Below are 16,321 nucleotides of genomic sequence, written 5' to 3' on the forward strand. Positions count from 1 at the left end.
TGGCTTTAAGTTACATCAACAAATACAAAGTCAAACATCTTTTATATTTTATTATTTATTTGTTACTCTGAAGAACCAAACAGTTTTACAAATAATTCACATTGGACACAGTATATTGATATAAATGTGGTGAACATTAGTTTGACAATAACAGGATTATACAGAGTAATAATAGTATGAAGTGAACTCATCATGGAAAAATGTACCCATAAGTTTTATACAAGGTTAGCTGTCAATTAGAGACTCAAGAGACAAACTAGATTGTTAAGCTTTAGTTTAAAATGTGTATCTCAATAACAATGATTTTAATATGATACTGTTACTCAGTTACTCATCTCCTCCATGTAACTTAGAGGAATCATTTTCTTTCATGCATGTTCTTTTTTAATCATGCTCGTCTCAAGAAGTGTTATGATCAACGAGCTCAAATATTTTACACAATATAATGTATTCAAATGTTTTCATGTAAGCAAAAAGGTTTGGTTTAACTATAAGCGTGACAGAGGTTTCAGTTGTCGGGTCAATAATGGGCCTGACTGCTGGGATCCAATGTCAAAGACTTCAGACACTTGGTCCATTCTAAGACGTGTCTAAGGACTGCAGGGTTTAGTGTAATCGGTTAGTTTTTGGTTGCCGTACTTCTCAAAATGAACAGGAAGGCAGAGGTTTCCAATTTTATCACAAGCCACAATCACTGGTTTCATGAGTTTTGAACGCTGTTGAACTTTGCAATTTTGGTCGACTTCGAGATAATAGAACGGCATGGGTGCAACACTGATGCACAAGTTATTTTCTAGCTGGCGGCCCTTGTCACTACAGATCTGCTGGACACTTTCCTTTTCCGAACCCTCGAAGAAGGACTGCTGTTTTCTGCCGCAGAGTTTTTGGTCCTTTAGGTACCTGTGTAATGAGATCAATATTTAACTGCAAAGTAAATGGTATATACAATGTAGTTTAATTACTCTGAAATATGTAAATAAAGCAGTAGTGTGACAAAAAAACCCTGTCATCAACTTCTATGAAATGAATATGAAATGTTGGTCAGTTGACAATAGAATTTCTAAAATCCTGAAGTACGCAGTACTGTAATGTATTATCCTAATCTAATTAGTGTCTAATAGACTAATTGATTTAACACTTTAACTTACTTTTCCCACTTAGTCTTTGAATTTATGTCAAAGCCCTTTGGAAGGATGTGTTTCTGAACAAATTGTTTGTTCGCATCTTCCTTAGGGCTCTTCTGACAAGGTTCTGTGTTGTATTGAGTGTTCACTGCATGAACGAGGGTAAGAGCCAGTGTGACGGTGATCAGGAGAACGATGTTCATCTTGTCTAGACGGGAGAAGGAATGAGACTTTTTGAGCATCTTATTTTGTTGTTCAAAAAGATTTAAAATACACCAGTAATTGGTCAAGTGCCGTACACACACAGCATCCACACTACACTCATCCACTACGTGCAAAATGAACGTCTCTTGTCAATAAATCAGTATTGTCACATCGTTTTGATAGCATTTTAATTATTTACTGATCTAGAAATGTACTCTATAAATAAACTTAATAATACATTTACCTTACTTACTTGAAAGTAGAAAGACAGAAATATTCTTATTGTTAGTCATCTCACTCATAAACAGGACAAAAACTGATTCTAATAATAACAAAACAACATTTGTGTTGGTGATGAAGAGGTTTCCTCACCTGCTCTGATCAGCAGCCTCTGTACTGTAAACGTTGCTGTGTTGAGTCTGGAGGAGGATCGATACCAGCTGATGTTGAAGTCTCTGGTAGAAGTCCAACAATATCTCTCCCCTTTTAAACCTAACAGCCAATCAAAGTACTGCAAACTACCCTTTCACCATATATGTCTGTGATAATCACCAGCAAACTAGTCTAGAGAGTGGTATTGTGCATACATTTGTCGGAACAAACCAACTGCTAATTCTGTAAATGAGGAAGTGCACTTTTGCAGGAAGCTACTGTTTGTGTGAAGCCGTGGGTCACTGCTGCTTACACCAAATAAAGGAAAATGTCAAGTAGCACCAGCCAGTGCTTCTTGTAAGTTCATGCACAAATACTGCACATGATCTATAGAATAGAAGTTTCCAATAACTACTAGTTATTATAAATATATGTCATGGATTTCAGATAAATCATCTGATTATGTGATTTGTTTTACCAATAACATATTGGTGAGGTTGTATTTAGGCACCTTGATGCTTTGAGCTAAATGCTACCATGCTCAAAATGACATAGTAGTTGAACATATCAGCTCAAGAGAGGTATAAATGTGGCTAAGTGCAAACAAGGGTTTTAAATCCCATCTTTTTGGATACGAGTGTAAACAGGGCCCTAATTTCCCAGATCTGTTCTTGGATTTTGGCCGGCGCCGTCTTGGATTGTGATTTTTGCAATCAGTGCTGCATGCGGCTCTGGTAGCGGTAGCAACCTGTCGGTCACAAGGTTGCCCGCCCTAAAGCGTACCTTGCTTTATTGTCTATTTTACTCTAAATGGGACCAGAATTTACAAAATGGACATCATGCTGTACTGAAAAAGTCTTAAATAGTGATTCAGACCATGAACTCATGGTCAAAATGTTTACCGCGGTTCCCATGCACATCATTACTGTATTCTTCTGACTTTTTTCTAGGTTATTTGTAATTTTCAAGGTATTAAACAAATTAACACACAAACCTCGCTACTCCCAAGGGTCTGTTTGGTGGCCATCTTTGCAGCACATCTTAGCAGCGCATCTTTTTCTGTGTCATTTTGGCTTGAGGAATTGGGCGAGAGGGCTATTAATGTGATTTTAACAGGTTAGATTAAAACTTGAAACATATGAAACACTCTGATTCAACTTGTATTTCACCAGCGAATTGACATATTTAGAGACCGACTCAATCGGACCAAAGCAGAAGTCATTTAATATCAATAACAGAAACCACATGATAAGACCAATGGTTGAACAGATGAACATGACACAGATTAACAGAATGTACAGAGAAAAAAAGGAAGCTTTCACCAAATGCGGCTCTGAGTAAATGGGGCTCAGTTTCTCACTGTTCTCAGAATGTTTATAATAATCAGTGGATTAATCCATGATGAAAATAATCACGAGTTGCACTTTGATCGTAAATAGTAAAAAAAATAATCTCCACCTCAACCAACCACAGCAGTAAAATCCTGCTTTTACTTTATTGCATGATAATAATAACATTTTTCTCCATTGAGTACTTAAATGTTCCTGATTATACTTTTATACTTTTACTAGAGTAACATTCTCAATGCAGGACTTTTATTTGTAACATTTCTTTTACAGTCTATTTTTTATACTTTTCATCCTTAAGTATAAAATATGTAAAATATAGAATCTTTAGTTGTTTCAAAAACTAATTTTATATACATTTTTGCAAAACTCACTCACAAAAAAACTCATTATCTCTTCATTAATGTTTGAATAAAAAAATGCCCTGTTTAAAAAGAAGAAGAAAAGTCTAAACTTGGACAGGAAATAAATCCCCCAACACCTCAGATGATCAGGCCAAAAAACCCAATTCAAACCCTTTGCTGGTGAAACGTCATGTAACAGTAAAATGTTACTGTCCACCCAATCTCCTGGTGCATTGTAACTAGCAGTGCACAAGTAACACATGCACTTCATCCATCTACTGCTGCCGTTTCACAGCGGAGATGATCAGAGGATGGGTGTTTTTCTCATTTTGTTTAAGATGTGGACTAAAATATGGGAAAACCTCGTCACTGAACGAACACTCAGTAAACGAGTAGATGTGAGATCTGGCCGTCACATGGTAGAAGGACACGAGACCTTCCTCGTAGTCCACAAAAACCCCGACCTTCTGAGGTTTCCCCGTCAGTGAGAGGCTGGCGGGCGGCGCCGTCAGAGCGGCGTACTTGTCCTCCTCGTAATGTACGATGGCCCAGTAACCGCTATCCGGGCTCAGCGAGAGTTTCCCCTTGCGCGTTGCGTCGCGCCTCGCTACACCCAGGTCCCACCCCGTCTTGTTGCCGACCTCCACCTCCCAGTAGGACTTCCCAGAGGACAACCTGTTGAGCCCCAGGATGCTGCCAAACATGTCAAACCTCTGTGGAGCATCAGGGACCTTCTGGGTCTTTCCTCCATCTCTCACCGTCTTCCCGTCGGGGGACAGAACAAGACACGGGTGTGCGGTGGTCGGATCCAGCTTTACATCCACTGAAGTTGAGCAGAATAATGGAAATAGAATCATGATGTACTTCATATGGGTGAGAGACACACTGTATGTTAATGCTTGTGCAGTTTAAGTTATATTAGTAAACTAAATAAGCAAATATAAGAGAACAACCTCCTATCTGCTACTAGACACCACAAAGTGACGTGGTGTCCTCCCAAGAACAAACACAGAATCAGTTATTCCAGCAAAAGCCTCAAGTGACAAAGAGAATGACTCGGTGAAGAAAAACATCAGACTAACACGTAAGGCCGCAAGAAGTTTGCTTCCTGTTTACGACTATGTGTCAATGTGTTAAAAAAAATAGCGGTGGTGGTGTGCTCAGTGGTTAAAACATTATTTGCTCAACAAACACAAAAGTACGGGAGAATTTAAATGAAAGCCTTCATTGGTAGCATGGCTTGTTTGTGACAATTTCTAAATGACTAAAAACAACGGGATTGAACGTTGCCAGGTCTTCTTCAGGGTGACAAATGACGAGACAACCCCTGAGCCTGGAGCTTTTATACGCTTTGTACGCCTGGAGCTTTTTATTTTCATGAACAGGCCATGTAACCATAGAGGCTTTTAAAATTGGATCTCCAAATGCACTCACGCCCCTTAATGCCTGAAGCTTTTTCTTTCATCATTCTCTTACCACTGTGTTTTTTTCTGTTTAAATAGTAGATTTTCATTAAATGTTCTGAGTCACACACCTGCAAATGTGGGAATCCTCTTGAGTTCTGTGGAAAGAGAAATCATATTAAAGCAAGTGACTACGGATGAGATGCATAACTTGGTGAACTTGAGCAGTACTCGCCAACAGAAGAGAGTTTATCCAGTTCCTTGTGAATTTCTTCCATCATGTTTGACGTTATAGTTCTCAGCGTACCAAAGGAGAATAAAGTGTCAACAGTGACATTTTTCCAGTCACAGGTTTCGCCCAGGCCTGTTTGAGGTGAAACCTGTGTAATAAAATATGAGAATATTACCATTTTAATAAATCCGAAACAAGTCGAAAAATACACAGAATTGTTGAGCACAAAACCGTGAATATTGGCTTAGCTTCCCCTAGATGTAGATATTGTGAGATGCTGACATCTAGCAGAGTAAAAGCATAATGACTTGCTGAAATGTTTAAAAGGCTAAAAGCTTGGATGGTTCACCTGCAAGTCAGGATTTTTGTCCAACTTGTCGATGGTCATTTTGAGTTTGTCAATTTCCTTTTGCAGCTTCTGGACCAGATCTTGTGCTTCTCTCTTCACTCTCGTTCTCCTAAAAGTAACACGCAGTAACATGAAGCAGTTAGTTGTATTCGTTGATGACTCCTAACTGTGGTGTCAGTGTGATGTATCCCTAAACCGACCTCTTCTCCAGAGGTCGGAGGGCTTTCTGCCGCGTGTCCTCAACGACTCTCATCACCTCTGAGAACACGTTGTTGATCTCCAGCCATTCAGCGTCCAGGCCGCCCTGAAAAGAGTAACGGACAGTGAGGATGTTAAAGAAACGTTAATAAGCAAAAATCACAAAGCAAAAAAATCTGCCACAGCTCACCTTGCAGGCTTTTACAGATGATCTGACTTCGGCCATCTTTTGTTCTCTGGTCTGAATTTTCTGCTGTAAATCAGCCCTCATCCTGTCTTGCCTCGCCTTGAATGAAACAAATAATGCTTATATTAGTATGCACACATTGTAGTGACCACGTGCACAAACACAAGTACAGTGGCAGCATTGCTGAATGAAACTGCTAAAGTTTGAATCTAATAAGACATTAGAGCCGTTAAAACGTATAAAATACACAATGGAGTTGAATAAACTAAAGCTTTGTTTATACTCAAGCGGGGCACCGTAGCGAAGGCGTTTAATGCTGTTTGTTGCATTATTCTCCGAAACGTAAGTGAAGAAGCAAGAAGACAAGACGGCAAAACGCCATAAACCGACCTCCTCAATGCAGAGGAGGAATTGCAATCGACTGTAAAGTAATAAACATTCATGGACTACTTTCATGAATAGCCCTGTAGAGAAAGAAGTCAAGTATTATGCTTCATAATTAAATGGAGCTTGGATACCCTAGTTTTGGCTAAAAACTAGACACTGTATTATTTAAAGTATAGTACCTGTTGTAGTTTCTGATCCTCCTTCTCTTTCTCCCTCTCTTTCTCCTTCTCCTGCTCTCTCTCCTTTGGTCTGACTGTTTCCTGTTCTGTGGTCGTTGGAATATCCCAGACCTGTTGCCCCACCTAAAGGATGAAAGCACTCAGTGCAAGCAGGACCAAATGATAATAACCCTGCATGCAATTGTGCATGGTTACAACCGCAACTTCTATCCAACGGGTGTATACAAATCCATCTAAGTGATTCACAGGATGAAGGCTGGATTTGCTCTTTTAAATAGAGAGAATCTGCTGTACCTGCTCTGCACTGGTGGAGAAATCAAGCGCTCTACGAGCGTTGCCGATGGTTTGGTGCGTTGACCTGTAGTACGGTGGAGTCTGAAACGCTGCAGAGAAACAAGTTTGTCACCGTCAAACAAAGCTGCTTTGAATCCTCTCTATGTTCTTCCTGTTGTGAATGAATTACGCTCATGGAACATACCTGATTTGTTTGTTTCCTTCCCTGGGACTTCCACGGCTGCAGGGTTGACTTGGGTGCTGAAGATCTGCGACACCGGCCTCAGCGACGGCTGTCAGAGAAAGGCGGGAGACGAGATTTGACAGGTTTCGCTCAACAAAGCTTTATTAATTTTCCCCGACACTGTAACCTTGCTTTCACAGAAGGATGTCGTACCTGTGCGCCACTGGAGAAATCCAGCGCTCGGTTGGTTCCGTCTAAGATTTGTCTTCCCATCACTGTGGGAAAAGAGCATGGGTCACTGTTAAACACAGCTGCGTTGGGTTACTTCCAGTTATGACTAAAGTATAATTATAATGCATACTTGATTTGATCATCTCCATCAATTCAACTTCTGTGCCTGTAAGAGTTGTGTTGGTGAGGTATGGAGACACGGGAACATTCTGTCAGAGAGAAGAAGAAGATTGGACAGTGGGTTTCTGATTTTCATTGATTGCATTGAATCCTATTCCTTTTTTATTATCCAGTACGATCTTTGTATTATTGACAACAACATGATTTGTCCTAAATTGATTGTACGATTTTGAAGTTGTTTAGCACATATAATTTATATTTGTCTGGATATACCTCAGTCCTGACTGGAGTGGTCCAGTTAAATTGTCCACTGTCATTTTGATTCATCCAGGTGTTCTGTTGACTCCCTGACAATAAGAAGAAGAAAACCTTTCAGTGGTTTGGGAGACGGCCTTTAACTCTTACTGTCACTCCTATTATTTGCTGCATTTGCAGCAGGTGAATCAGAGACATCAGTGATAAACATGCGTAACTAGAGACCACGGATGTGTAACCACTCACCGGATTTGAAAGGAGGGGTGAAGATATTCATCAAAGGCTCTTCAACTTTTATGGGAGGTCCCTTGTAGGTTAGTTGAGGATGGTAACTGCTAAATCTGAATTGTTCACTCTCAGGGATACCCATTCCCATGGGTGTGCATCCCATCTTCCCCTGGTGAGTCCTCAGGCCATGGTATGTTGTCACTTTGGACCAACCGCAGTGGCAAATCTGGATGCTCATGTCTGACGTATTGAGTTTGTCTGCAGAAGTCCCACAAAAGGTTAATTAGGTGAATCATATTTGTGTAGATGTTAATGCTGATGTGATAAGTATCTTTTTATGTTAGATCTACTGAATGTCTGACTAAGTTGTTTTTGTAACTTTCATGTCAGTGATTGTTTATTTGATGTCAGACTGAACTGTCTGCAGCCTGGATGTGTAAGGCAGTGATTAGTCGCCCTCTAGCAGCGCTCTAGAGTAATTGTGCAGTATCACCTACTTCCTGCTGTAAAATACACACAGCCAGACACAACCAGGAAATGAATTCTGAATGCAGAAAGGTAGATGTGGATAACTTCTGAACCTTGTCAGTGTCGTGTGGAGTTTTTCTTTAAACGGGATTGAATCAGTGGAATAAATCATAAAAATAAAATGAGATGAACTTCTTTGATACAAGGGGGGAAATGTTGCTGACAGCAGCAGAGGAAGAAGAGCAGAGAGGAAGATACAGATGAATGAAAACAAACAAACATGCAGAGATAAACTGAAGGTAAACCTAAGTGGCACCCATACAGTATATCTGGGATTATTTATTACAGATTAGTATAATTACTTTAATCAAGCATAATAGTACAAATAGTACTATTAGTAAAAAATAGTAAAAATAGTACACATTTAAAATAAACAATATATATAGTGTTACATGTGAGTAAAACTGTTTTTTATGGAATATCAATAAATAATACAACAATACAATACCGCATAGAATACCACCATGAGATTATATATATATATATATATATATATATATATATATATATATATATATATATATATATATAATTGTGTTCTAAGTTCGCAAAAAGTTTGGCAATGCATAACATTAAACCAATTAGAAACACTTAATAGAATTTATAGAATATTTTCGACTATATAAAATGTAGTTAATATATTTACTCCGGCGGTAGAACAAGGTCTAAATATAACTTCCATCATCGATAACTATCTATTTCCCTGTAACAGCTGACGAACAGCAAACAACTTTTCCGTGTGTTTTGTACACGCCCTGAAACCTGCGGTTCACCACAGACCGTTGCTCTCCCTGTTTAATGCTTAGTGCACTGCCAACATGTAGGTTTACGCAGCATGGGGAGCTGAAGACTTTACGGGAAATCGCTCAAAACATTTATATTTGTATAATTAAATAAACTGGCCTAATAACAAAACACACTTTAAAAGTCAAATCGCTTTCCTTGAAGGTATAAACCTTTTTAACAGTATTTCCTTTTTCAACAAACATATTTTTGGTCAAACAGGAGCGTAGTCACAGAGCATATATAACATGTGTGTTTTTGTGTTATTGCATCATAGTTCAGGTACACGTCACAAACGATGTTACATAAAAAATAACAAGAATCAGCAGCAGCTTACCTCGCGCTGTCTGACCTGGACGCTCCTCTGGCTCTGAGTGATCCGTCTCTCTTCTTCTCTGTCATTCCTCAACTGTTTCACTTTCATTTCAGCCAAATCGATCCTAAAGGATTTCCTTTTACGGAGCGTCGTGTCATTGAGCAACGTGATCTAACTCTGTTGTGTTTACATCATTTCAAATTATCATTTAAAAAATGTTAATTTAACAATTCATAGTGTAGAAACATAAATAATCTCTTAGTGTTTGTATTGACTGTTCATTCCTCTGAGCATTGGAATATATAAAGTATCAATGGGTCATATTCTTACCCCAGCATACAGTAACATGTATGGCGTTCATGAGTAATCAGATTTTGATCAGATCTCTGTTACAAGTAAAAGTCCTGCATTCAAAATAAAAGCATCAAATTATACTTAAAGTACCAAAGGTCAGAGTACTCATACAAAATGTCTCATTTCTGAAAAATACATATTGTACTACTGTGTATTTATGATGCATTGTCACAGCTTAATCTAAAACAAGTTTTGTGTGTGTATATATATATATATATGTGTGTGTGCGTGTAAATCTTCGATTTAGTTTTTTTAATTACGTGATTGTATATTATGTATTAACAGTCTGAATGTGCAAAGTAACTCAAGTTATCAAATAATGTAGTTTTGTAAAAAAGTAAGATATTGGCCTCCAAATCGTAGTGAATAAAGTAGCATAAAATGGAAATACTCACATAAGGTACAAGTACATCAAAACTATACTTTAGTGACGTAAATATACTACAATCCTCCATTTAAATGAGTGTAACAGAAGGCTTCTCTTTCCACCTTCATGACAAGCAACCGAGACAAGGAAAGGCGGGGGTCAGAGGTCAGAGTGAAGGTGTTTAATAATAATGAGCCGTAGGAAGTGAGAGAACTCAAGCACTATAAATCAATATCTACCCATTCATGAAATGAACATCAAAGCACTTGATATAAACACTTAAAACATTATTTATAGGGTTTTATAGGGTAGATCTTTAGCAAGGCTCTGTAACTTTTGTTGAACAGTTCTGTTTGAAATGTAGCTCAGCAGTAAGTAAAGCAAAGTAAAGCCGTAGCAGGAAAAGCAACGGTGCGTTTGATTGCTTGTGAATTATTTTTTTAATTTGTAAGAGGAACATGGTATTCTGTATTTTCTCAAAAGTTACATAGTCTCACTCTGTGTCGCGTTTAGGACGATCTATTGGCAGGAATGAAATATAATATCAAGTTTGTTTTCGTTCTCTTCAAGGAGCCGACCGCCATGTTTGTACAGTAGTTGTGGTCTGTGTACTCTGATAGCCTTTATAGATTAGGGAGCTAACATGCATTCTAATAAAGAAACACGTTGCTGATTATACAGAAACCTTATTTGTACAAAAATATCTTTTTAATCAAACGTAGAAAAATATATCAGTCTTTTGCATTACATCAACCAAAACCACATTAAGTGCATCATTACTTAATACTACTGAACCTGTGAACAACCCATAATGTATAATGTCATCTATGGCTCTGGAGTGAGCTTCACACGGTCTGAAAAATATCGCTCATGACGTCGTTTGAAAGGCAGGCGTTTACCGAGCAAGTCGGGCCTTAAAAAAGACACTATTCAGCTGCATTTTGGGAAATGTAGGATCCATCGTTTTTGGAGCTTGACCCACCCTCCGAATAACACACATAATTACTGGCGTTTCACTGTTGAGATTATCAGAGGGTCAGCGCTTCCATCTTCAATAACATGCACAATGAAAAAGGGGTAGATCCCTTCAGTGAACGCACACTCGGTAAACGAGTAGATGTGAGATTGAGCCGTCACGTCGTAGAAGGACACGAGGCCTTCCTCGTAGTCCACAAACACTCCCACCTTCTGTGGTTTCTCTTTCAGGGGAAGACCAACCGGCGGATTTGTCAGGGCGGCGAACTTGTTTTTAGAATGTTCAGCAACCCAGTAGCCGTTATCTGGGCAAATCAAGAGTTTCCCCTTGCATTGTGCATCACCTGTCGCTACACCGAGACTCCATCCGGTCTTGTTGCTGACAACAACCTCCCAGTACGACTTCCCAGAGGTCATTCTGTTGAGGCCCAGGACGCTGCCAAACCTCCATTGAGCTCCCTGGGTCCCTCCTCTGGTACTCAGTCTCTTCCCGTCAGCAGAAACGAAGCATTCGTATTGGGTGGTTGGATCCAGCTCTACAGCCACTACAGTTAAGACAAAACAACAACTTAACACTTACAGAGCTCTGCTAATATCCAGAAGAGTCGCACCCGCTGCAGCACATTCATTCTTCCTTTTGTCCACATTTAGTTGTACATATTCTAAAATTGATTAAATGCACTTTTTTTATTGCAAATTGGGTCAATATCACAGATACATACTGGGTTAACTTAGCCCAGTACCCTTGGATAGAAAGCCATTTGGTCAACAATCAAATCCAAAACAATTTTTATACAATTCTAAACACGCACCTGCAAAATTGGAAATCCATTCAAGTTCTGTTTGGGGGAAAAAAATACATAATTTTGTTAGTTAATTAATGACGATAAATTGAAAGTATTTGAACGCAATACAAATGTAATAAAATTAGACATTGGGTAAACTTATGGACTCACCAATAACTGCAAGTTTCTCCAGTTTCTGTTGAATTTCTTTCATCATGGTTGACGTTGTAGTTCTCAGCTTGGAGAACGAACGGTTGAGGGACTTCCGCTTGGCATCCTCCGCAACTCTCACCACCTCCGAGAACATACTGTTGATCTCCAGCCACTCAGCTTCCAACTTGCCCTAAAAACAAAAACAAAACGCAGCGCTTTGGTGTTCAATCCTATTTTGGGAGAATTTACAAAAATACAAAACTAATAAGTTCAAAATGCCGCAGCTCACCTCACGGGCTTTTACAGATGATCTGGCTTGAGCCACCTTTTGTTCTCTCATCTGGATTTCCTGCTTCATGTCAACTCTGTTTCTGTCTTGCCTCACCTTGAAATATTTTACCCCAAAAAAAAAGCTTTAAGCACTTATGTCCAGGCAGCCATTCAATCATTCAAGTACTCACCAAATATAAAGCAGGAGACAGCTTGGTTTGAACATATTAAAGAATGAATTTCAAGTATTTCTGTCTGTGGTTTAACAGTTCTTAATAGTCATTTTAGAAAATTGACTATTAAAACTAAACAATAAACCCATAGGGCCGCCCCTTTGGATGGACTTTTGACAACACGGCTCTAATAGCTGTAAGCTTCTGGGCTAATAGCTTCACTGACAAAACTCTACACCTGACAGACATCAAGCATCGAGCACTCAGTAATAATACAATAATGATTGAAGTAATTTGCCTATTTAAATAGCGATGCATTTCACAATCTGAAAAATGTTAAGCAAAGAAAAAAAAAAGATTGAATAGCTACATATCTGTGTCTAAAACGTGATATATTGTTAACTACCTCTGATAATGTTTGAGCCCTCCTGTCGTTCTCCCGAGGTCGCACTACTTCTGGCCGAGGTGGAACAGTTGGACGCTCCCTGACCAATCTATGCCCCTGAAAGAAAGAGAAGAAGATTTAAATTCCATCTGCACTGAATCATCCCACAAAACAATCTGCCTTACCTGCACACCAGCGCAGGAATCCTGCAGCTGACGGCTTAACTTTGGGATTGTGCCCGTTTGGGACCGAGGTGCAGGAACTATCGTGAGAGAACATAATCATTCTTGATCTCAGCTTCCTTATTTTTCAGAATGTTGTGCAAACTATTGTATCGCCTGAACAACAACATTGTACATACGTGGTTTGTTTTCCAGCTTGATTTTTCTGGTTATTTCTGCGTCGGTGGTAGGGCTGCTGGGCCTCGGTGACAATGGCTCTCTCTGTCAGGATAAGATGGAAAGTTGAAAGTTTAACTTACTTACGTTAAATAACCGTGGCAGCTGTTCATTTTACAGGTGGTCAATAACATTTATTAAACAGATATGTCATGGTAACCATTCTAGTTTAGTGTGCTAGCACGCTAACATTTGCTGACTAACTGGAAACAGATGAGGCTGATGGGAATGTCATTGTTTTTTTTTCTAAAACACTCAACCATTAAACTGCAATTGTTTATGTTTATAGATGGAGCATATTTTCACAGTCAGAGAATTCTCCCACATAAAAAACCATCTGCCTTACCTGCACACCAGCGCAGGAATCCTGCAGCTGACGGATTAACTTTGTGATTGTGTTCGATTGGGAAGAGTGCCGCGGAGGTGAAGGAACTATCGTGAGAGTACATAATCATTCTCTATCCAAGCTTCCTTATTTTTCAGATCGTTGTGCAAAATATTGTATCGCCTGAACAACAATATTGTACATACGTGGGTTTTTTTCCAGCTTGATTTTTGTCATTATTTCTGCGGCGGTGGTAGGGCTGCTGGGCCTCGGTGACAATGGCTCTCTCTGTCAGGATCAGATGGAAAGTTGAAAGTAAGTTGAACTTACTTACATCAAGGTCCAAATAACAGTGGCAGCTGTTCATTTTACAGGTGGTAACAGATATGTCATTGTTTTGTTTTTTAAGCATTTGGTCATAAATTAAAGTATTGAAGCAAATGCAACGCGAATGTCCGCACAAAGCAGAGCACGGCTTAAATTACGACTTTCCCATCTGAACGTTGACTGGTTTCCCTAAACCTCCCTCTTGCAATCTGCAGCACTGATATACCTGCTTCTTGAAGGTCACTGTCGTCGCTGGCTGATGTTTCAATTGATCCACTTCTTCCAACCGATTTTTCCAGACCCACTGCTCTTCCTCCTGGGTCCTCTTTCCGTTCGGCGTGCATCCCATCTTCCACTGGTGGGTCCTCAGGACCTGGTAGGTCGTTACTTTGGACCAGCCGCAGTGACATTCCTGGTGGCTCACGTCTGAATAGTAGTCTGCTGTGTATGTTTGAAGATTTAATTTTGATCACATTCATTTTTGGAAGATTTTGGGAGGGAATGAACAAAATGTGTACTCTGGAATCAGTGCAAAACTCACCGTTCTTGATAGGGGTGTAAACATCCTGATGAAAGTCCTTTTGATAGTCTGCGAGTCCCCCCACGTACGGTTGTTCCTGGAGGCTCACATCTGAAGAGTAGTCTGCTGTGTATGTTTGAGATGCAATTCAAGATTTAGTTTTGATCACATCCATTTTTGGAAGATTTTGGGTGGGAAAAAAACACTTTTTCTTTTCTTTTGGAGTGCACTGGAATGAACTAAATGTGTACTCTGAAATCAGTGCAAAACTCACTGTTCTTGATAGGGGTGTAGACATCCAGGTTGAAGTCCTTTTGATAGTCTGCGTGTCCCCCCACATACGGCTGTCCGTACTGTTCACCCTTCTGCCCCCTCGCCGTGCATCCCATGCTCCCCTGGTGGATCCTCAGGCCCTTGTAGGTCGTTACTTTGGACCAGCCGCAGTGACATTCCTGGAGGCTCATGTCTAATGTGTTGAGTATCTGTGGAAGTTAAACACACATTTTAAACCATCAGAGATGGGATTTCTTTCTCATGCATTCTGCTGTTATGTAACAGTGACAGTGACCAATAGTGTCGGAGGCTCATTTCTGTATAAAACATATTACCACACATCTTACTGTTAATATGGAGAATACAGAATATTTGAAATATATTATTAAAATTGTTTAATTGGCAATCAACGAAACGACTGTTTTCAAGTCATGTATGAATAAATAAAATGACAAACATGTTCTATGTAAACTAAATACCTTTAGAGTTGTTTTTGTTGTCCAACACATTATAAAAGCAGAGCAATATTAGAAAGCTCACCTCATAAATACAGGTCTTTTTATCTAAATGATATACTGGTGAAAACTTAAGTCACTTTAACAAGGAAATTACTTTTCGTCTTGGGGGAATAAAATAGCTAAACATTCCCTGATCTGGATGTTTGGTTTTTTTGAGTCATCCTAATTTACTGCTGAGTCATGATGATGCAGGTCCTGTTCTGTTCTCAATTACTTTAAAGACTTTCATTACATCGTGTGCTGACTGCAACTGCCCCAGCACCTCTATACCTCATCCAGGAAATCGACCTGTTTGTCTTTAAAAAAAAAAAAACATTAAATGATGTCCCCTGGAATAAAAACATTGTGATTAAATATACCAGTCAGCTGTAGTTATAATAAGTATATTATATGTAGCTCTAATAATGTAAAGACTGGTCATAATGTAAATGGAATAAAAGCCCATGATGTAATAATAATCAGCACATAGTGTAAGAAAAGCATGAACAGTTTTGTGCATAATATACTGAGTTATAACATTATAAGAAAAATATGACATTATAAACTAAGATAATGTTGTGTACTCTCTTCTTAATGGAACCTTACAAGTTGTACATGTTCCCCTGACTTAAAGCTTTTTTTTATGTTTTGAGAACCTTTACGGAAATGATACTTAATTTAATATACTGGCTGTTTCTTCGTATGTAAAATGGTAAATTGATTTATATAATGATTCAAGTTACTTTAATTTAAGCGAGCACGTGAAAGGAGCGCACATAACTGTCTCCATTCATCCACCCATCCGGAAAACAATTCCTCGCGAGGGAGCATTTCTGCAAATAAAAACCTAACTAAAGGAACTGGAGCTCTTTTTGTAACTAAATTAACATTATATTACATTAGCGTGACACTGACCAGCAGCTCAGTCAGTTTAGAGTTGTAAAGGCTGCTAATAAGGTCGCTGCATGTTTCCGGTTATTTTCTAAAACAAATTGTTTTTTACAATCTGGCTGTGAGGCTGAATGTTATTTAGCATTAGAAAGACCATCAGATAAGAACATGTATCGTTGCCTACCTTTAGTTGTTCTCCTGGGTTCTGTTTCTACTAGAGATGGATTTGTCCTCTCTGTCATGAGGGCAATATTCCTCTTTCATTTTCGTTTCTTTAAAAAAAGGAAATGCGCTAACAGCCCCCTATTTCTGCGCCCAGATGTGTCTCAGCCACACTGTTGCGCAATACAACTCAGTATGTTGGATTGAGTAAGTCAGAGACATT

The 16,321-nt window shown here is 39.1% G+C and overlaps 2 protein-coding genes across 7 annotated transcripts; both read right to left on the reverse strand.

Moving 5' to 3' along the window:
* Window positions 1–2,904: 2,904 nt before the first annotated feature.
* On the reverse strand, window positions 2,905–9,545 carry LOC142950839 (uncharacterized). The gene is made up of 14 exons (XM_076092460.1): window positions 9,265–9,545; window positions 7,635–7,874; window positions 7,407–7,480; window positions 7,144–7,222; window positions 6,996–7,057; window positions 6,804–6,891; window positions 6,620–6,708; window positions 6,326–6,448; window positions 5,763–5,858; window positions 5,575–5,678; window positions 5,375–5,483; window positions 5,029–5,173; window positions 4,925–4,951; window positions 2,905–4,213 (listed from the first exon to the last, which is right to left on the reverse strand). The coding sequence occupies exons 2-14, from the start codon at window positions 7,852–7,854 to the stop codon at window positions 3,666–3,668; spliced, it is 1,764 nt and encodes a 587-aa protein (XP_075948575.1). The 5' UTR covers window positions 7,855–7,874; window positions 9,265–9,545; the 3' UTR covers window positions 2,905–3,665.
* Window positions 9,546–10,130: 585 nt separating this feature from the next.
* On the reverse strand, window positions 10,131–16,214 carry LOC142950837 (uncharacterized). 6 transcript variants are annotated; one of them, XM_076092457.1, is made up of 14 exons: window positions 16,121–16,193; window positions 15,337–15,362; window positions 14,550–14,757; window positions 14,297–14,398; window positions 13,982–14,193; window positions 13,635–13,716; window positions 13,450–13,535; window positions 13,067–13,148; window positions 12,891–12,967; window positions 12,727–12,822; window positions 12,167–12,262; window positions 11,896–12,067; window positions 11,752–11,778; window positions 10,131–11,484 (listed from the first exon to the last, which is right to left on the reverse strand). In XM_076092457.1, exons 1-14 carry the CDS (start codon window positions 16,176–16,178, stop codon window positions 10,967–10,969), a joined length of 1,842 nt encoding a protein of 613 aa, XP_075948572.1. In that variant the 5' UTR covers window positions 16,179–16,193; the 3' UTR covers window positions 10,131–10,966. The 6 variants fall into 6 exon arrangements, with proteins under 6 accessions (XP_075948572.1, XP_075948571.1, XP_075948570.1 ...); XM_076092456.1 differs by having other exon boundaries at window positions 13,982–14,196; XM_076092455.1 differs by having other exon boundaries at window positions 14,297–14,401.
* Between the last annotated feature and the right edge of the window lie 107 nt (window positions 16,215–16,321).

This window comes from Anarhichas minor, unplaced genomic scaffold, assembly GCF_050575085.1.
Source record: "Anarhichas minor isolate MPS153535 unplaced genomic scaffold, ASM5057508v1 ptg000016l, whole genome shotgun sequence".
NCBI lineage: Eukaryota > Metazoa > Chordata > Actinopteri > Perciformes > Anarhichadidae > Anarhichas > Anarhichas minor.